The following is a 22,987-nucleotide window of genomic DNA, read 5'->3' as shown; positions in this document are numbered from 1 at the left end:
AGCGGTGAATATTGTATTTACAATATTCGCTGAACACAGCCGAACGACATTGGAGTCAATGGGAGTAGAAATTACTGAATATGTTCAGAATCGATGGTCAAACATAAATTCATCACGAACAGGGTACCAATATGGCATAAAAATGGCAAATTCAGATTTGACAACCAATTCCGCACATATTCGCTAATGTCTAGTTATCACCTGTGTATTCCTGCCTCTGATGATAATGAGACTGCTGCAAACTCTTCTTGAAAGGACAGGAAGTAGGCATCTATAATAGCACTGGGAGCCATTATGAAAACTGTAAAGTTAAACATTTTTTTTAATAAAGATCATGAGGTATATTACAAAAAAAATCATAACTATGCAAAGCCTGGGTAGTAATTAAATCTAAAAACATTATTGACTTTTTACATATTTTATTCTACCAGTAACTTCATTGGTGATCCTGCCAAATTCTAGAAAGAAAGAAATGTTATATTCAATCACTTATCGATAGTCTCTGCTACTTAGAAAGCTGCAGACCTAAGGACTGCAGTTATAATGTAGACGCTAGAAGTATCAGCCGGCTTTCCCAGACCCCAGAATGGCAAATCCCATGACTTGTGAGAAATGTTACAAAGCTTAATGTGTCCTTTATGAACAGGTGAAGTAGTTTATCACAGGGGAGTAAAGGACATAAAACAGAAGATATAGCGATGTTTTATATTTTTAATATATTAATGATTTAGCAAAAACCTTCTGTAGATAACAGCTAAGAAAGTGACGACTCAGCGGGACGAGAGCGCGGCTCGAGGTCGGTAACGTTACCGGGATCTGGTGGTTTGGTGCCAGGTTACATCGGATATAAACTCACAGCCGAGCCATGTAATGAAACAAGAGCAAAACAAAGCGATAAAGATGATTGATCCCACATCAATGAGAAATAAAGATGACGGCGGTGGGTAAACACTTCCCTCCGGGCTGTCAGGTGGCGGCGCGCTCGCCCTTTTCACCGGGATATCGTCACAGGCGGTAACGGCTCCATCTGTCAGTTGCCGTCTTCGAAGCTGCTGCTCCTGCAGCAAGAATGAAATCGCATTGTGCTCATGGGATCGGACACATAACCTGCGAAACGAAGGGAGAGAAGGTAAATGCAACGGCGGCGGTGCGTCACGTCCACGACACGTGAGAGAGCGTCCATCTCCCATCACCGTGGATTCACCACCAAGCAGCAGTCTGCTTTACACGGCGACTGATGGTGTGCGTGACGAAAAGTGGGACTGCTAGTGTCACGATTATCGGTCTGTCTAAACAGGCGGCCCATCACCCGACGATCAAGGCGATCGTTGTCAGGTGAAATGATTTTTACGCTTAAGAATCATTGTTCTCGGCAGCACATCACTGCGTATTGACATGTGCTGCTGAGAACAATGGCTTTCTTTGTATCATCAATCATTCTGTATAACTAGGCTATTAAATGTCCGCCGGCCGCTACATGTCACGGTGGACAGTATGATCAGGAATACGCTCGTTCTGTCGACACAGGATATCATAGTCATCGCCTGTTTACACAACACTATGTGCTGCAGAGAATCATGGTTTATAAAAACGTAAACGTAAAAATCATTTCACCAGACGAACAAACGTTTTATGTTATAGAGGTGGGTCCAGTCCATCGATGACTGGGAATCTGCACTAATGTAATGCTTTATTCCCCCTGTGGGGGCACTGCAGGAAGTTTCCACATTCTCCATGACTGCAACTGATCTCAGCAGAGGGACCCCGGGTCTCTTTATCTTAGGGGGATCTTAACAGTGATAAATACCTTCTAGAAGTCAGTAGTACTTCCTCATATCTATCTATCTATGTCTTAAAAAAACAAACTACCACATAACAGCTTGAAGCAATGTATTTAAGAGTTAAGAGTCCAGGCTTCCGCCAGAAATCACACGCTCCACTTGTCTTAAAGTAAATGTTCAGATTTTCAGCATCTTGCAACGAAGACCAACTCGGTGATTACGGGTGGGGAGACATCTGTACTTACCATTCTTGTCTACTGGGGGGTACTGGAAACTTTTCTTCATTTCTTCTAAGCTTAGACCCCGTCCGGGGACAGCATCTGTGCTGCAAATACCAAGAGGAGTCAAAAAAACCTAAAATGTTATCTTATATGCATAAATACTTCTCAAAGGCTTTTTAATGGCACATTCACCTTTCAGCAATATAATCTGCATAAAGAGCTGATTTGCCTTGTAAATACATTATATGATATGTACTGATCCTGATTTACATCCTGTATTATACCCCAGAGCTGCACTCACTATTCTGCTGGTGCAGTCACTGTGTACATACATTACTGATCCTGAGTTACCTCCTGTATTATACCCCAGAGCTGCACTCACTATTCTGCTGGTGCAGTCACTGTGTACATACATTACATTACTGATCCTGAGTTACATCCTGTATTATACCCCAGAGCTGCACTCACTATTCTGCTGGTGCAGTCACTGTGTACATACAATACAATACTGATCCTGAGTTACCTCCTGTATTATACCCCAAAGCTGCACTCACTATTCTGCTGGTGCAGTCACTGTGTACATACATTACATTACTGATCCTGAGTTACATCCTGTATTATACTCCAGAGCTGCACTCACTATTCTGCTGGTGCAGTCACTGTGTACATACAATACAATCCTGATCCTGAGTTACCTCCTGTATTATACCCCAGAGCTGCACTCACTATTCTGCTGGTGCAGTCACTGTGTACATACAATACAATACTGATCCTGAGTTACCTCCTGTATTATACCCCAAAGCTGCACTCACTATTCTGCTGGTGCAGTCACTGTGTACATATATTACTGATCCTGAGTTACATCCTGTATTATACCCCAGAGCTGCACTCACTATTCTGCTGGTGCAGTCACTGTGTACATACATTACATTTCTGATCCTGAGTTACATCCTGTATTATACCCCAGAGCTGCACTCACTATTCTGCTGGTGCAGTCACTGTGTACATACATTACTGATCCTGAGTTACCTCCTGTATTATACTCCAGAGCTGCACTTACTATTCTGCTGGTGCAGTCACTGTGTACATACATTACATTACTGATCCTGAGTTACATCCTGTATTATACTCCAGAGCTGCACTCACTATTCTGCTGGTGCAGTCACTGTGTACATACAATACAATACTGATCCTGAGTTACCTCCTGTATTATACCCCAAAGCTGCACTCACTATTCTGCTGGTGCAGTCACTGTGTACATATATTACTGATCCTGAGTTACATCCTGTATTATACCCCAGAGCTGCACTCACTATTCTGCTGGTGCAGTCACTGTGTACATACAGTACATTACATTTCTGATCCTGAGATACATCCTGCATTATACTCCATTGCTGCACTCACTATTCTGCTGGTGCAGTCACTGTGTACATACATTACATTACTGATCCTGAGTTACATCCTTGTATTATACCTCAGAGCTGCACTCACTATTCTGCTGGTGCAGTCACTGTGTGCACACATTACATTTCTGATCCTGAGTTACATTCTGTATTATACTCCAGAGCTGCACTCACTATTCTGCTGGTGCAGTCACTGTGTACACTGTGTACATACATTACATTACTGATCCTGAGTTACATCCTGTATTATACTCCATTGCTGCACTCACTATTCTGCTGGTGCAGTCACTGTGTACATACATTACATTTCTGATCCTGAGTTACATCCTGTATTATACCCCAGAGCTGCACTCACTATTCTGCTGGTGCAGTCACTGTGTACATACATTACTGATCCTGAGTTACCTCCTGTATTATACTCCAGAGCTGCACTTACTATTCTGCTGGTGCAGTCACTGTGTACATACATTACATTACTGATCCTGAGTTACATCCTGTATTATACTCCAGAGCTGCACTCACTATTCTGCTGGTGCAGTCACTGTGTACATACAATACAATACTGATCCTGAGTTACCTCCTGTATTATACCCCAAAGCTGCACTCACTATTCTGCTGGTGCAGTCACTGTGTACATATATTACTGATCCTGAGTTACATCCTGTATTATACTCCAGAGCTGCACTCACTATTCTGCTGGTGCAGTCACTGTGTACATACAGTACATTACATTTCTGATCCTGAGATACATCCTGTATTATACTCCATTGCTGCACTCACTATTCTGCTGGTGCAGTCACTGTGTACATACAGTACATTACATTACTGATCCTGAGTTACATCCTTGTATTATACCTCAGAGCTGCACTCACTATTCTGCTGGTGCAGTCACTGTGTGCACACATTACATTTCTGATCCTGAGTTACATCCTGTATTATACCCCAGAGCTGCACTCACTATTCTGCTGGTGCAGTCACTGTGTACATACATTACTGATCCTGAGTTACCTCCTGTATTATACTCCAGAGCTGCACTTACTATTCTGCTGGTGCAGTCACTGTGTACATACATTACATTACTGATCCTGAGTTACATCCTGTATTATACTCCAGAGCTGCACTCACTATTCTGCTGGTGCAGTCACTGTGTACATACAATACATTACTGATCCTGAGTTACAGCCTGTATTATACCCCAGAGCTGCACTCACTATTCTGCTGGTGCAGTCACTGTGTACATATATTACTGATCCTGAGTTACATCCTGTATTATACCCCAGAGCTGCACTCACTATTCTGCTGGTGCAGTCACTGTGTACATACATTTCTGATCCTGAGATACATCCTGTATTATACTCCATTGCTGCAGTCACTATTCTGCTGGTGCAGTCACTGTGTACATACATTACATTTCTGATCCTGAGTTACATCCTGTATTATACTCCATTGCTGCACTCACTATTCTGCTGGTGCAGTCACTGTGTACATACATTACATTTCTGATCCTGAGTTACATCCTGTATTATACCCCAGTGTTATGAATGAGTCACCGGAGGAGGAAAAAACAAAAATGCAAGCTAAGTCCAGAAAAGAGGAGAGGTTGGTAGCTAGCGGATTGCAGACGCCTGATCCTATTCACAAGAACTAACAGTAGCCGTGGAGCGTTCCTACGGTGGTCCTAGACGCCTCTTCACAGCTGGAGAACTAAATAAGCCTAAAGAAAGGGGAAATCTAAACTGCCCCAGAGCAGACCCCAAAGCAATAGACAGCCCCCAACATGTATTGTCGGTGAAAACAGATGACAACAGAAACACAGACAGAAAGACAGGCAGAGCAAACGATGGGGCCCAACTAACTAGATAGGAAAGGACAGAAAAGATGCTGGCTGCAATCCGCAAAAACCCTACCAAAAATGTCCCAACACGTCTGATAGGAAAAACGGCCCTGAAGTCACTAGACTTCAAAATCCCTATATCAGCACTCCGATATATTCTGAAGACAGAGCAAAAGAGATTTAACCGATCAGGGACAAAAATGGAAATTCAGCAGAGCCCCAGCCGGGGCTGGCAGAACACAAAACTAAGCAAATCAGACAAAATCTCATGGAACAATAACAGAGCAAAACTTAGCTTTAGAAGACAGGAACTGAACTGGAGGCCAGAGCTCAGAGCAGAGAAATCACCAGCAACCCTACAGGGCGTCGGCTGCCTTATATCCACTCAGAGATTCCGGATGTCCAATCGCAATCCACCTGTTCAGGTGACAGGTTTCTCCCATCCAAATCAGTTTCACCACCTCCTTTCACCAGCAGAGGGAGTTCATCGGACATCAAAGGTGAACGAGAAAATGAGCTCACAACACCCCAGAGCTGCGCTCACTATTCTGCTGGTGCAGTCACTGTGTACATACATTACATTACTGATCCTGAGTTACATCCTGTATTATACCCCAGAGCTGCGCTCACTATTCTGCTGGTGCAGTCACTGTGTACATACATTACATTACTGATCCTGAGTTACATCCTGTATTATACTCCAGCTGCAGTCACTGTTCTGCTGGTGCAGTCACTGTGTACATACATTACATTACTGATCCTGAGTTACATCCTGTATTATACCCCAGAGCTGCGCTCACTATTCTGCTGGTGCAGTCACTGTGTACATACATTACATTACTGATCCTGAGTTACATCCTGTATTATACTCCAGCTGCAGTCACTGTTCTGCTGGTGCAGTCACTGTGTACATACATTACATTACTGATCCTGAGTTATATCCTGTATTATACTCCAGAGCTGCACTCACTATACTGCTGGTGCAGTCACTGTGCACATACATTACATTACTGATCCTGAGTTACATCCTGTATTATACTCCAGAGCTGCACTCACTATTCTGCTGGTGCAGTCACTGTGCACATACATTACATTACTGATCCTGAGTTACATCCTGTATTATACTCCAGAGCTGCGCTCACTATTCTGCTGGTGCAGTCACTGTGTACATACATTACATTACTGATCCTGAGTTACATCCTGTATTATACTCCAGAGCTGCACTCACTATTCTGCTGGTGCAGTCACTGTGTACATACATTACATTTCTGATCCTGAGTTACATCCTGTATTATACTCCAGAGCTGCACTCACTATTCTGCTGGTACAGTCACTGTGTACATACATTACATTACTGATCCAGAGTTACATCCTGTATTATACCCCAGAGCTGCACTCACTATTCTGCTGGTGCAGTCACTGTGTACATACATAACATTACTGATCCTGAGTTACATCCTTGTATTATACCCCAGAGCTGCACGCACTATTCTGCTGGTGCAGTCACTGTGTGCACACATTACATTTCTGATCCTGAGTTACATCCTGTATTATACTCCATTGCTGCACTCACTATTCTGCTGGTGCAGTCACTGTGTACATACATTACATTTCTGATCCTGAGTTACATCCTGTATTATACCCCAGTGTTATGAATGAGTCACCGGAGGAGGAAAAAACAAAAATGCAAGCTAAGTCCAGAAAAGAGGAGAGGTTGGTAGCTAGCGGATTGCAGACGCCTGATCCTATTCACAAGAACTAACAGTAGCCGTGGAGCGTTCCTACGGTGGTCCTAGACGCCTCTTCACAGCTGGAGAACTAAATAAGCCTAAAGAAAGGGGAAATCTAAACTGCCCCAGAGCAGACCCCAAAGCAATAGACAGCCCCCAACATGTATTGTCGGTGAAAACAGATGACAACAGAAACACAGACAGAAAGACAGGCAGAGCAAACGATGGGGCCCAACTAACTAGATAGGAAAGGACAGAAAAGATGCTGGCTGCAATCCGCAAAAACCCTACCAAAAATGTCCCAACACGTCTGATAGGAAAAACGGCCCTGAAGTCACTAGACTTCAAAATCCCTATATCAGCACTCCGATATATTCTGAAGACAGAGCAAAAGAGATTTAACTGATCAGGGACAAAAATGGAAATTCAGCAGAGCCCCAGCCGGGGCTGGCAGAACACAAAACTAAGCAAATCAGACAAAATCTCATGGAACAATAACAGAGCAAAACTTAGCTTTAGAAGACAGGAACTGAACTGGAGGCCAGAGCTCAGAGCAGAGAAATCACCAGCAACCCTACAGGGCGTCGGCTGCCTTATATCCACTCAGATTCCGGATGTCCAATCGCAATCCACCTGTTCAGGTGACAGGTTTCTCCCATCCAAATCAGTTTCACCACCTCCTTTCACCAGCAGAGGGAGTTCATCGGACATCAAACGTGAACGAGAAAATGAGCTCACAACACCCCAGAGCTGCGCTCACTATTCTGCTGGTGCAGTCACTGTGTACATACATTACATTACTGATCCTGAGTTACATCCTGTATTATACCCCAGAGCTGCGCTCACTATTCTGCTGGTGCAGTCACTGTGTACATACATTACATTACTGATCCTGAGTTACATCCTGTATTATACTCCAGCTGCAGTCACTGTTCTGCTGGTGCAGTCACTGTGTACATACATTACATTACTGATCCTGAGTTACATCCTGTATTATACCCCAGAGCTACACTCACTATTCTGCTGGTGCAGTCACTGTGTACATACATTACATTACTGATCCTGAGTTACATCCTGTATTATACTCCAGCTGCAGTCACTGTTCTGCTGGTGCAGTCACTGTGTACATACATTACATTACTGATCCTGAGTTACATCCTGTATTATACTCCAGAGCTGCACTCACTATTCTGCTGGTGCAGTCACTGTGTACATACATTACATTACTGATCCTGAGTTACATCCTGTATTATACTCCAGAGCTGCACTCACTATTCTGCTGGTGCAGTCACTGTGCACATACATTACATTACTGATCCTGAGTTACATCCTGTATTATACTCCAGAGCTGCGCTCACTATTCTGCTGGTGCAGTCACTGTGTACATACATTACATTACTGATCCTGAGTTACATCCTGTATTATACTCCAGAGCTGCACTCACTATTCTGCTGGTGCAGTCACTGTGTACATACATTACATCACTGATCCTGAGTTACATCCTGTACTATACCCCAGAGCTGCACTCACTATTCTGCTGGTGCAGTCACTGTGTACATACATTACATTACTGATCCTGAGTTACATCCTGTACTATACCCCAGAGCTGCACTCACTATTCTGCTGGTGCAGTCACTGTGTACATACATTACATTACTGATCCTGGGTTACATCCTGTATTATACCCCAGAGCTGCACTCACTATTCTGCTGGTGCAGTCACTGTGTACATACATTACATTACTGATCCTGGGTTACATCCTGCATTATACCCCAGAGCTCCACTCACTATTCTGCTGGTGCAGTCACTGTGTACATACATTACATTACTGCTCCTGAGTTACATCCTGTATTATACTCCAGAGCTGCACTCACTATTCTGCTGGTGCAGTCACTGTGTACATACATTACATTACTGCTCCTGAGTTACATCCTGTATTATACCCCAGAGCTGCACTCACTATTCTGCTGGTGCAGTCACTGTGTACATACATTACATTACTGCTCCTGAGTTACATCCTGTATTATACTCCAGAGCTGCACTCACTATTCTGCTGGTGCAGTCACTGTGTACATACATTACATTACTGATCCTGGGTTACATCCTGTATTATACCCCAGAGCTTCACTCACTATTCTGCTGGTGCAGTCACTTTGTACATACATTACATTACTGCTCCTGGGTTACATCCTGTATTATACCCCAGAGCTGCACTCACTATTCTGCTGGTGCAGTCACTGTGTACATACATTACATTACTGATCCTGGGTTACATCCTGTATTATACCCCAGAGCTGCACTCACTATTCTGCTGGTGCAGTCACTGTGTACATACATTACATTACTGCTCCTGAGTTACATCCTGTATTATACTCCAGAGCTGCACTCACTATTCTGCTGGTGCAGTCACTGTGTACATACATTACTGATCCTGAGTTACATCCTGTATTATACCCCAGAGCTGCACTCACTATTCTGCTGGTGCAGTCACTTTGTACATACATTACATTACTGCTCCTGGGTTACATCCTGTATTATACCCCAGAGCTGCACTCACTATTCTGCTGGTGCAGTCACTGTGTACATACATTACATTACTGATCCTGGGTTACATCCTGTATTATACCCCAGAGCTGCACTCACTATTCTGCTGGTGCAGTCACTGTGTACATACATTACATTACTGATCCTGAGTTACATCCTGTATTATACTCCAGAGCTGCACTCACTATTCTGCTGGTGCAGTCACTGTGTACATACATTACATTACTGATCTCAGTATTAGGCCCGTGGACAGACGCGCTGCAGATTGAGATTATAAAGTGAAACTTTTTATGTTTTTATCATACACAGCCTTTTGTAAAGTCAGAAATGACTTTTCTCTTTTTATTTTCCTCTTTGTACTTTTTTTAATTGGTTCCCCAATCATGGACATAATTACCGTAACCTGCGAGGATCTGTCAGCAGAAGCAGAAATGTTTTTATTATTTGCAAATCAAAAGGAAAGTAAATTATCATAAGGATCTTAAAATATCTTCGGTGATTAATTAATCAGGCTCAGGAACTGAAGTCACTTGTAATAATGAGCGGCGACGCTAATAATAATGAACACATCATAGAAAACAGTGACGGAAATGTCATTGGTTGTAATCAGGTTAGAAAAACACTCACAAATGTAAAGCGGCTCCGTGCGGGGCGTCCCTTTCATCTTCAGGAGCCTAAATTGGGTTCTGTAGCGATCTGTTCCCCGTCTGCGATGTGTTTGTAGCTCATTTATTCATTTTTTCCATTGAGGGTATGTGTCTATTAATTGCACTTCTGCTTTAGGGCCACAGTGAACGGTTCACACTTTGCAGCTTTTCTGCAGCAAAATCTACAGTGGATTTGATGCAAATTTTGTCCTTCTCATTGCAAGTAAAGAATTGACCCTCTGTGGATTCAGCCAGACATCAATCCTCCCAGCTGCCGCATTGCGCTGCGTTCTCTGCCTCCTCGGCTGGAAGGCTCAGTACACACGGAGGTTATTACCTGCAGATTTCCCGTGTAGATTGTGTAGCGGAATTCAGTATTGATGTCGTGTATCAGGACTTGGATATTATCTGTACGTAAATTGCCGACTCGCAAACCCGCAGCATGCTAATTGGATGGTGGAATTGTGTGCGGACGTCGCCGTCAGGGTCTGTGCGCACGGTGCGGATTCTTCTACAGTTCTGCAGCAGATTTGGCCCTGCAGAACGGCACGTGATGTACAGTACCATTTAAGGCTATGTAAAACAAAAAACACTGTGCACATGCTGCAGATTTTTCTGCGCAGATTTAAAACTGCAGCATGTCGCTTCTTTTGTGCAGTTCTGCTGCAGTTTTACATCTGCTCCATTATAGAAATCCACAGGTGTAGAACTGCAGGGGAAATCCGCACAAAAACTGCACTAAATCTACACTAAATCTGCAGGTAAAACGCAGGTCATTTTACCTGCAGATTTAGCAAAATCTGCGCGGAAAATTCCACAGCAGAATCTGCAACGTGTGCACATAGCCTTATAATGCGCCGGGCAAAGTCTGCAGCAATTCTCTAAGGCTGTGTGCACACGTTGCGGATTGGGCTGCAGATTTTTCCGCACGGATTTGGGAAAATCCGCAGGTAAATCCACAGGCCAAAAGACCTGCAGTTTATCTGCGGATTAGCCCTGCGGTTTCACACCTCTACAATGTTGAAGGTGTGAAACCGCTGCGGATTCCGCACAAACAATTGACATGCTGCAGATTTTAATCCGCGTGGAAAAATCTGCAGCATGTGTACAGCGTTTTTTGTTTTTCATAGAATATAGTGGTACTGTACAACGCAGCTAATTCTGCTGTGGATCCGCAGAGTGTGCATACACCCTAACAATGTTTGCTGCAAAACCCACACGACAATCCTGTGCAAATTTGTGGCAATTTTGTCTTGAAAAATTGCATCTGGTTTTCTTGCTCCTAATCTGCAGCCAAACATAGAAATATATCATATTGTCTGCAGCGGTGACAGATCTGCTTCAAGTATCTCTGACTCTTGGAGTGATACTAGAGGGAGTTTCCAGGATTAGGATACTGATAAGCTATCCATCAATGTCAGATAGATGGGGTCCGACACCCGGTGCCCCCACTGATCAGCGGTTACAAGCTCCAGCTGGATATAAACACTACAAGGATCGAAACAGCACAACTCTCAACACCGTGTAGTGGCCGCTCCTGGGTACTGCAGCTCTGCTCCTATTCATGGAGACCCCCTCCAATCCAATCACAATCACAGTAGCTAAACATGCATGCTAGGTTAGGATGAGCGTGCACATGTGCTGTATTTATTTATTTTACACATTTATATAGCGCCATTAATTCCACAGCACTTTACAGACATAATCATCGCTGTCCCCGATGGGGCTCATAATGTACATTCCCTATCGGTCTTTGGAATGTGGGAGGAAACTGGAGAACCCGGAGGAAACCCATGCAAACACGGGGAGAACATACAAACTCCATGCAGATGTTGTCTTTGGTGTGATTTGAACCCAGGACCCCAGCGCTGCAAGTCTACAGTACTAACCACTGAGCCACCGTGCTGTATATGTGGAATTGGCTGCTGCTAGGTTCCTCCCCGGAGAATGGGGGGGGGGTGTGCCCTCTGACATCATCCTTCAGGGAGAGGTAGGGGGCCCCTATACACGTTAGATGGGCGGCTGAATCGTGCCACGTTTTTGGAAAGGGATAATTTTTGGAACGCATATTGCAGCCTTAAAGGGGTTGTCCAGTGAAAACAACTTATCTTCTGTCCACAGGATCGGTGACAACTTATTGATCCATTGGGGGTCCGGCTGCCTGGCAGAAGGGGGCACTTGTATCCCCATTAGAATGACGTGACAGCGCACCTGTTGGGCCGCTGCTCCATCAATTCTCTATGAGGTCTGCTAGAAAAAGCGGAGCTAAAGAATGGAGCGGCGGTCGGACATGTGCACTGACGGGGATATTATTGCCCCATTCTGCTGATCGGTGCGGCCCCCAGTGGTCGGAGCTCCCCCAATGCACAAGTGATCACCTGCTCTATGGATAGGTGATCTCGTCTTTTCACCGGAGACCCTCTTAGATGGCGTGCAGATCCTCTGCTTTCTGTGCACTCCCCCGTCTCACTCCTCTTTCCTGCTAAGAATTCTCTGACTTCCCTTACAGACGGTGAGGACCCCGCAGGGTCAGTGATAACGCTCCGTGTGAACAGCGTCTTTTATTCGGACTCCCATGACAGCACCACGAGAGAGGGGATCCGCCCTTCGGGAACAGGAAACCTACAGATACAAAAGGGCGGCACCTCTCCCACGCATCAGTTGGTTTCCTGTTCCTGAGGGGACGGGATCCTGCAGATGACCGGATCCCAGGCCGGCCGGCCGGTACAGGTAGCGAGGGGTCTCCTACCTCGGCCTGGTGCGGAGCTCCTGGAAGACGCCACGGTGGCCCAGGATGGGTGGCACGGCGGTGGCGTAGACAGCAGGGAGTGGCGTCCGGAGGAGGTCCGTCTCCATAAGCAGACCGCGCCGGTGAGTATGCCCCCCGGGGACTCCCAACTCCAGCGGCGCGATCGCGGTGGTCGGGGGCGGCTGCAGGGCGTTGGGGCCGGGGAGCGCTTCATAGTGCAGTGCCCGGGCGTCCCGCGTGACTTCCGGTCACGCCGGAGTCGCGGTGACATCAGGAGGCGGAGCCGGGGGGCGCTTCCGGGTCGGCGGCGCAGGGACCCAAGATGGCGGCGCCTATCGGGAGGACGCCGGTAAGCGCCGGTTCTCCTGACCGGAGCAGCGCCAGCTGGGGAGGGAGGCCCGATTGGGGGGGGCGCGGCAAGGGAAGGAAATCTGCTGTCCGGAGGAGGAGGGGTATATAGGCAGGACCCTGGATGGGTGCCTTGCCTGGGCCACATTATTGCGTGCAGTAATGGAGAGCGAGCAGCAGCAGCAACAAAAGGAGCAGCAGCAAAAGCAGCAGCAACGGCGGCAACACCGACAATCTTCATTGCCGCCCCTGGATGACCTTAGGCAGGTCAAACAGAAGAAGAAAGAGTCCCATGACAGTAAGGAGCGTCCGGGACGAAGTGACCAATCCAGTCATAAAGGCTCCTCTAGGCTGACAGGAGCATCGACTGAGAAAAATCCTCCTCATTCTCCGGTACTTGATTGTGGCACTGGTAAGTGATCTTCGTGAATGTTCACTCAGTGACGGGGCCTCCTTCTGTGTTTTATTCTAGGGGAAGAAAGCTATGAGTAAAACCAAACACAGGGAATGCGCACTCTGTGCATGCCCGTTACCAGACTCATGCCCCAAAAAGTTGTGGAGGAGTCGCCCGCAGTAGCAGCATGTTTAAGGGATATAGTTAGGGCAGAGATGAAAGAAACCCTAAAATCCCTGTCCCAGCCAGAAAGTTTAAGGGGTGAGGACCCGGTGGAGTCGAATTCCTCGACAGAGTGGAGGAGAAGCAAGGACTCCCAGGTTTCATCTCTCTCGTCCTCCTCCGAAGAAGAGGACTCTGGTCGGTTTTGCCTGCCACTTGACCGAGTAGACAAGTTAGTGAAGGCAGTCAGAGGGACAATGGAGGTGGAGGAGCCAAAGCCTCAATTATCCATGCAGGATGTCATGTTCGGGGGACTGGAGCAGAGGAAGCGTAGAGTCTTCCCCCTAAACGAAAAGATTCAGGATCTGATCCGCAGGGAGTGGAAAAAACCAGATAAAAGAGGGCCGCTACCACCAGCCCTCAAGCGGAGATATCCCTTTGACGATTCAACAATAAATACTTGGGACAAGGCCCCCAAATTACATATAGCTATTGCGAATGCATCAAAAAGATCCTCATTACCCTTTGAGGACATGGGGTCCCTTAAAGATCCTCTAGACAGGAAGCCAGATACCTTCCTTAAAAATACCTGGGAGATGGCAGCCGGTTCCTTAAGACCAGCAGTAGCATCAACATGCACGGCCAGGTCCATGATGGTCTGGTTGGACCAGTTAGAATCACAATTAAAACAAGGAACATCTAGACAGGCGATCCTTGGGGCCCTACCGATAATCCAGGATGGCGCAGCCTTCCTAGCAGATGCCTCAGCTGATGCAGTCAGAATGGCCGCCAGGGCGGCAGGGCTCTCTAATGCAGCTCGGAGAGCCCTGTGGCTAAAGTGTTGGCCTGGAGATATTCAGTCCAGGGCGAAACTCTGCACTATGCCATGTGAAGGGGAGTATTTATTTGGAGCAGTCCTGGCCGAACTGCTGGAGAAGGCCGGGGATGATAAGAAAAAATTCCCAAACCTTTGGTCCGCACCTTACCGACGTCCATTTAATAGGAGGAGATTCGGTCAAGGGAGACGGCGCAACCCTTCACCTAATAGAGACCGTCCCAGATGGGAGGATAGAAGGAGAAGAGGTACGGGTTTCATGTTCAGGCGCTCATCGAGAGAACGAAAAAGACAGAACCAATGACTAGCAATTCCCGTGGGGGGTAGACTGTCATCCTTCCTCCCAGCATGGTTACAGGTCACCAATAGTGACTGGGTGCGGAAGGTGATATCCACCGGGCTCAGGTTGGAATTCACTCAGGTCCCACAGGATACCTTTAAACCAACACCTTTAAGATCTTCACCCCTTGAACAAGCGGCCTTAGAAGCAGTGGTCTTGAACCTGTGCCTGAAAAATGTCCTGATAGAGGTTCCAGAATCTGAGAGAGGAAAAGGTTTCTACTCTCCCTTATTCCTAATCCAAAAGCCGGATAAAACATTTAGAACAATTATTAATTTACGTTTCCTTAATGAATTTTTGGTTAATCGCACCTTTAAAATGGAGTCCATCAATTCGACAATAAAGATGCTGTATGAAGGGTGTTTTATGGCAGTCGTGGACTTGAAAGACGCGTACTATCATGTACCTATACACGCAGATTTCCAGCAGTTCCTGAGGGTGGCGGTATCAATAGATGGTGTAATCCGTCATTATCAATATAGAGCTCTTCCCTTTGGTCTCTCAGCAGCGCCCCGGGTATTTACAAAAATAGTGGCCGATGTTATGGCTCATTTACATGAAGTTGACATCTTAATTGTCCCATACTTAGATGATTTCTTGATCGTGGGAAATTCAGTGGGCCATTGTCTATCTCAGATAGAGGAAGCTAAGTCCAGATTAGAGAACCTGGGATGGATTATAAATTACGAGAAATCCCGATTTCAGCCCTTAAGGGTCCAGAGGTTTCTGGGCTTGCTGTTAAATTCAGAAACTCAGCAGTGTCTGTTACCAGTAGAGAAATTACGGCAGATACAGCAGCAGGTTCTTCGGGCAATCAATAAACCCTCCATGACCCTCAGGCAGGCCATGTCCCTGTTAGGCTCCCTAACCTCGTGTATCCCAGCGGTCAAGAGGGCACAATTCCACACTAGTGCCCTTCAGAAAGATGTCCTGGTTAATAGCAGGACCTTAGAGGGCTCCTTGCAGGGTCAAGTATTGCTAAGCCCCTCAACTATTACATCTCTTAAGTGGTGGCTCGATGACGGAAACTTAGCCTCGGGGGTGCCCTGGGTGATGCAGATATCCCGTGTAATTACCACAGACGCCAGTCCTTGGGGTTGGGGGGCCCATATGGAGGACATAGTGGTTCAGGGACAGTGGGACTCCGATACTGAGACCTCATCTAACCAGAGGGAGCTGCTGGCAATTGAGTTGGCTGTTAAAAAACTCATTATGTATCTACAGGGCCATCACGTGAGGATACTCTCAGACAACCAGGTAGCGGTAGCCTATGTCAATCACCAAGGTGGAACCAGCTCCAACGTCTCCTTCAAATAGCCGAAAATTTTTTTTTATCTTTGACCGCGCTCCACATCAGGGGGAAAGACAACATGAAGGCAGACTTTCTAAGCCGCAGGGCCCTAAAGCAGGGAGAATGGGCTTTAAACTTAGACATCTACAACCAGATTGTCCACAAATGGGGTCAACCGGAGGTGGACCTCTTTGCCACCAGAGAAAACAGGAAGGAAAAAACTTTCTGCTCCCTAAATCCCAGGGAAAATCCACTGGCCGTGGACGCCCTCCTAATAAAATGGAACTTCTCGCTGGCTTATGCTTTTCCACCTTTGAACCTTCTACCTCTGGTAGTGAGGAAGATCAGGGAAGACGGGGCAAAAGTCATATTGATTGCCCCCTTCTGGCCCAGAAGGACCTGGTTTGCATGGTTGAGGACCATGTCAGTGAGCGATCCCTGGGTACTGCCGAACCTTCCAGATCTCCTCTACCAGGGGCCAGTCAACCACCCACAAGTAGCGGGACTCCGTTTGACGGCATGGTGTTTGAGAGGACAATATTGAAGGATAGAGGTTTCTCAAAAAGTGTAATCGATACTCTCCTAAAAAGTAGGAAACAAACCACCACAGACATCTATGCTAGAACCTGGAGGCAATTCCTGTCCACCTTTGAGTTTAATATCAGGGATGGAATACCCATAAAACAGATTCTGGAATTCCTCCAGAAGGGTCTCGAGTTGGGCCTTTCCACTAGTACATTAAAAGTACAGGTTTCAGCTTTAGGGGCCCTATTTGCATGCGACATTGCCGGCAACCATTGGGTGGCGAGATTCATTAAGGCAGTTACCAGATCTAGACCCATACTCAAAGATAGGTGTATGCCTTGGGACTTAAATTTAGTCCTGACAGCCATGACAGAGAAACCGTTTGAACCTCTGGACTCTGCTTCACTAAAGATGATATCACTTAAAACAGCATTTTTGGTAGCAATAACATCTGCACGTAGAATAGGTGACATACAGGCACTTTCCAGATTGCCCCCTTACACAGAATTCTTACGGGATAGAGTAATCCTAAGGCCATACCCGGCATACCTTCCCAAGGTAGCATCTCATTTTCATAGGACACAAGAGATAGTTCTGCCTTCCTTCCTCCCTAATCCAACCAATCCTAAAGAACAAAAACTCCAGGCTCTAGATGTTAAGATGTGCCTACTTAAATATTTAGCAGCCACGGATCCCTGGAGGAAGGAGAACGCATTATTTTTATCCTTTCAAGGCCCCAGGAAAGGATGTAGAGTGTCAAAGTGCACGTTAGCGAGGTGGATTAGGGAGGTTATCTTTCTTGCCTACACAGCAGGTGGCGGTCCGGCTCCACAGAACCTGAGGGCGCATTCCACTCGTGCCATGGGCAGAGAGATCGGGAGTATCAATTGACCAGATATGTAAGGCGGCCACCTGGTCATCTCCTTCCACCTTTTTTAACCACTATCGGTTAGACATGGGTGCCTCCTCAGATCTCACCTTCGGGCTAAGGGTGCTGCAGGCTGTAGTCCCTCCCTAAGTTAGTTTACATCTCTGTAATTCTCTCGTGGTGCTCTCATGGGAGTCCGAATAAAGTATTAAGTTACGTACCGGTAATGGTATTTTTCGGAAGCCCATGATAGCACCCTTAGTTCCCTCCCTTGTTCACGTATAAGGGTTTACCCCTTTTAAGTATTGTTTCACGAATTTACCTTATGTGGGAGATGGTTTAAAGAATTGTAAATAGGATAGGTTGTATATATTGTGTATATGCGGTGTACTAACCATGGTAGCCTCTCAAGCTCTGTAATCCAACTGATGCGTGGGAGAGGTGTCGCCCTTTTGTATCTGTAGGTTTCCTGTTCCCGAAGGGCGGATCCCCTCTCTCGTGGTGCTGTCATGGGCTTCCGAAAAATACCGTTACCGGTACGTAACTTAATACTATTGCACAGTCTTGGCTGTATACATGGAGGGTGCACGTAGGACCTGTCTGTATCCGCCGCAGCCCCCGGACACGTGGCGCCTTTGTCCTTCACGTATAAATATTTGATGGGCTGCTCCACTATCAGGTTCCGTGCAGACTCCTTATGGCCAGAGGGCGGGCGGCCTCGCCGTGCACAAGTGTCGCTCTCGTCTTCTAGAAGGTTTATCTGCTTTTTCCAGGTAAGACAAACCTTAGTCTTGATTCCTCCTTCCCCTCTCAGATAGCAGGACATCATCCGGGTATATAAGGAGAGGAGCCGCTCGGCGCATCCTGCAGGCTCCTCGCTCAGGTCTGCTCCCATCTGGCCATATAAGCTTGTCAATCCTTGGGATGTAATTCTCCGGCACATGGAAGGTGAGTCCGGCTCATATTAATCTGGGGCTCAGATAATTGGAGATTTTAACATTTAAAGGGGCATTCCTGGTTTTCTTTGCATATTGGGAAGTTCTGAAACTTTATAGTATAACTTATACTTGGATATTTCGCCATTCTCCAGATGATTGATAGCAGTGAGTGACTGAGTGCATTTGTCCAGCAGCTGACGACCTGTATGGATCTCATGTATGTCACAGCTGCGGGTTTGTTACAATTGTATGCAGTCTCCTATCTCCCCCTATCTATCTAAACAGACATTTCCTACACACTGATACATTGTAGCAAAGTATCAGAACAGCGGTGTGACCTCCTTGCAGCCATTGGGGGGTTTATTTTGGCGGCAGTAACGCATCGTTTTGTGTGATTCTCCAAAATATGGTAAAATGTCGCGGTTCTGACAGCAGCAAAAAGAAAACAGACAAAAAGCAGCGGCCTCATGTTATTGGTGTTACCAGAAAGGATCTCATTTCCTGACAGCAACCAGAGTGTGGGGAGGAATTAAACCCAAGGACGGGAATGTGACGGAGTCTCGAATTATACAGAAATGAAGCAGAAGACGTAATAAGGGGGCCGTCGTAAGGAAATGCAACGCTGCGCGACCCCCGCTCTAGTGAGTGGCCGCCACTTCTTAGCAACTCAATACTGTAGCTCATATAGGAGGGTCCCGAGCGAGCGCCCCCTTTATGCCAGTCATATGCGCTAATATAACATTTGGAATGGGGTGGTCATTGAGAGAGACCCCCTTTAAGTAATAAAATGGCAGAACAATTAGTACCAAAATGTGGCTGGATGATGTTCTAGGTTGGAAAGGTTTGTGGGGATGAGCAGTATAATGAGGTCCAGCAGGATATGGGGTACATACAGACCAGCAGAATATTGGGGTCTATAGGGACCAGCAGATTAATGGGGTCTATTGGGACCAGCAGAATAATGGGATCTATATGGACCAGCAGATTAATGGGGACTATATGGACCATCAAAAATAATGGCGTCTATAGGGACCAGCATATTAATGGGGTCTATAGGAGCCAGCAGGATAATGGGGTCTATTGGGACCAGCAGAATAATGGGGTCTATAAGGACCAGCAGGATAATGGGGTCTATAGGGGTCAGCTGAATAATGGGGTCTATAGGGGTCAGCAGGATAATGATCTATGGGGACCAATAGTATACTGGGGTCTATAGGGATCAGAAGGATATTGGAGTCTATAGGAATAAGCAGAATAATGGGGTCTATATTGATCAGCAGGATAATGATGTCTATAGGGACCAGAAGAAAAATAGGGTCTATTAGATCCACCAAGATAATCCTTTATACCGGGATAATCGAGTCCATTAAAGTTAGCAGGATAATAGGGTCTACGGGGGCCAGCAGGGTGATGATGGGATCTACGGGGGCCAGCAGGATGATGGGGTTTATGGGTGCAAGCAGGATGATAGGGTCTATGGGGGTCAGCACGATGATGGGGTCTATGGGGGTCAGCACGATGATGGGGTCTATGGGTGTCAGCACGATGATGGGGTCTATGCGGGTCAGCAGGATGATAGGGTCTATGGGGGTCAGCACGATGATGGGGTACTATGGGGGCCAGCAGGATGATGGGGTCTATGGGGACCAGCACGATGATGGGGTCTATGGGGGTCTGCAGGATGATGGTGTCTATGGGGCTCAGCATGATGATGGGGTTTACGGGGCTCAGCACGATGATGGGTCTATGGGGGCCAGCAGGATGATGGGGTCTATGGGGGCCAGCACGATGATGGGGTCTATGGGGGCCAGCACGATGATGGGGTCTATGCGGGCCAGCACGATGATGGGGTCTATGCGGGCCAGCAGGATGATGGGGTCTATGGGGGCCAGCAGGATGATGGGGTCTATGGGGACCAGCACAATTATGGGGTCTATGGGGGTCTGGCAGGATGATGGTGTCTATGGGGCTCAGCATGATGATGGGGTCTACGGGGCTCAGGACGATGATGGGTCTATGGGGGCCAGCAGGATGATGGGGTCTATGGGGGCCAGCACGATGATGGGGTCTATGGGGGTCTGCAGGATGATGGTGTCTATGGGGCTCAGCATGATGATGGGGTCTATGGGGCTCAGCACGATGATGGTGTCTATGGGGCTCAGCACGATGATGGGTCTATGGGGGTCAACACGATGATGGGTCTATGAGGTTGAGTGTCTGCACATTTTCCCGTCCTCAGGATCTAGACTCCTGGTTTTGGGTTTGCTTCGGGTCTGACGGGTGGGATTGGAAACCAACTACTTCAGGTATGGAAAGAGAATATAGACTTCTGGAGTGTGTTCGGATAATTGCACAGTGAAGAGGCTGCACACGGTGTCTGATCATACGTGTACCGGGTCACTGGCGGGTGTTCATCTTTTGGTAGGAGGGGTGTAACCCTATTAGGGTCCGGTTGCTTAGTGCGGCTCCGGCGCGGCTCACTGCCTGTAGTGCTGGTTATACACTGTATCCCCCAATTACCGAGGAGCGATGCCATTGTTTGCGTTCAGCTACAAATTAGCATTTTCACATTTACAGTTCCGCTGTGTTAATGCCGATGGCTCCTCCGGGACACTTTTGCTTCCCAGCTCTTGATACTTTTGCAAACGAAATATTTCCACAACGTCAAAAGGAAGAGAGAAAAAAAACATTGCAATAAATGAGAGCGATGCTTTTATTAGGGCGTGAGGAACGCCGTCTCGCGGCCGCTCCATCAGACCATGCGCGGCTCTTTTTGTTAGGACGGATACCGAGGGCTATTGACTTTAATGCTCCATAAAGCTGATGTGAATATTGCGCTTCTTGCGGATGCCTCCTCCGATAATGCGGACATTAACCTTGCGGAGCTTCGGAGTAGAGCGCCATTAGTCATGGTTTTACCGTCCTAATACTCATTGCAGATTTTAATAAAAAAAAGCCGGAATAATCAACATAAGTTTACAGAACGCAACGGCACAACAGCGAGACAGGGCAGACCGACCCCGCACCATATTGCCAGCCGGACCGGACGGGGCCACAAGATGCTTTATTGGGTCTGCAGGACGGGACACGATGCCCTCGAGACACGCCAGAGATCTCCGCACGCTCGATTCTATGTATCCAAATTCCAAGATCTCTCTCAAATACAGGAACCCACCATTCCAGGGACCAACATGTGCTGGGGTTAACCCCTTACTGGCGCATCTTACGCTACACCGGGCAAGTGCCGGAAACGGACTATAACAACAGTGACCAGAGCTGAGCTCCCATCGCTGCTGTGTAATTATTTTATGCAGTTTCTGGCAGCAGCGATTACATGGTGCAATTACTCGGCACATTCCGTCTTGTTGTCCCGGGTTCTCTTATGAAGTTTTCCTTATTTTTATTTTAGTTTACCAGGTAACATTGTGTTACGCGTCAGTACTGTAAGTCTGATACCAAATTTACTGCAAAAAAAATCAAAAAATGGATTAGTTTTTAATTGACAGAGAAGAGTCAGGGCTTGTTTTTCTGCCTTTTTTTTTTTTTTTTTTTTTTTTTTTTTTTTTTAGAGATATAGCAATTTCTCTGTTTCTATTTTTTTTTTCTCTACAGCCTTTACGGTGCTGCTGAAATATATATTTTGATTTCATTTTTTGTATGTGGCATTATAATTTTGTAAGCTCATCTTCGAATGGGGGAAAGGGGGGGGGGTAATTCAAACTTATGGTTTTTCACAATTTTTAACTTTTTTTTACCTTTATTCTTTTTTATACTAGTCTCCCAAGGGAGATTTTTTGAGTTTTTGCATTATGTATTGCAATATTACTAAATTATAGTAAAGAGTTTAATTAAAGGAGTTGTTCCTTTTCAGTAAATGTCTGTCCCTGGACACAGATTGGTATGAAAGAAAAACGTCCCTAGGTCCGCTGTCTCCGCCGCTGCTCCGGATGTCTCACAATATCTCACATCACATTGAGAGTGCAACAGCCAATCAGCGAGCTCCTCTGCTCTGCCAGTGTAGACGGAACACCCCGCTCAGAGCTGCCGAGCTCAATGATTGGCTGCCACGCTATTGATGTAATGTCAGCGCTGTAGCCATCGCTTTACAAGGGATAAGGCTGGTGGACATCGGCACAGACCGACACCGGATTGCACCGCATAAATGCTGTTGTTCGGTACGGACGCCTGCCTTTGAAGTGGTTAAACGGCAGCGATCACAGCTTAACGGTATAACGGACCCAGCCCCCGCTCTGCAAGGGGCTAGCTAAACTCCTGAGCCCGCTCTTTACTTTGCACACCCAACCTGTATATTATGAATGTCAAGAAGGGGTTAATATCTTACAACAGACCCCAGAACTTATTCAGACTCTAGACCAG

The 22,987-nt window shown here is 46.5% G+C and overlaps 1 protein-coding gene across 2 annotated transcripts in view; it reads right to left on the bottom strand.

Annotated features, from left to right (window-relative positions):
• Nucleotides 1-697: 697 nt before the first annotated feature.
• TNNI3K (TNNI3 interacting kinase) overlaps nucleotides 698-22,987 on the bottom strand; it is a 217,588-nt gene continuing 195,298 nt past the window's right edge. Inside the window, exons 25-26 of one of the 2 annotated variants that reach the window (XM_073544789.1) lie at nucleotides 2,027-2,101; nucleotides 698-1,107 (exon numbers count right to left, since the gene is read on the bottom strand). In XM_073544789.1, the coding sequence (XP_073400890.1) occupies nucleotides 807-1,107; nucleotides 2,027-2,101 (376 nt within the window). In that variant the 3' untranslated portion in view covers nucleotides 698-806. Of the gene's footprint in view, nucleotides 1,108-2,026; nucleotides 2,107-22,987 lie in introns of both variants that reach the window. The other variant, XM_073544790.1, reaches the window with a different exon arrangement.

The sequence above is a fragment of the Dendrobates tinctorius genome, unplaced genomic scaffold (assembly GCF_039654945.1).
Source record: "Dendrobates tinctorius isolate UK_male_01 unplaced genomic scaffold, ASM3965494v1 ptg000138l, whole genome shotgun sequence".
Taxonomy (NCBI): Eukaryota; Metazoa; Chordata; class Amphibia; order Anura; family Dendrobatidae; genus Dendrobates; species Dendrobates tinctorius.
Note: the sequence above shows the minus strand (reverse complement) of the source record. Positions and strands in the feature narration are given on the sequence as shown.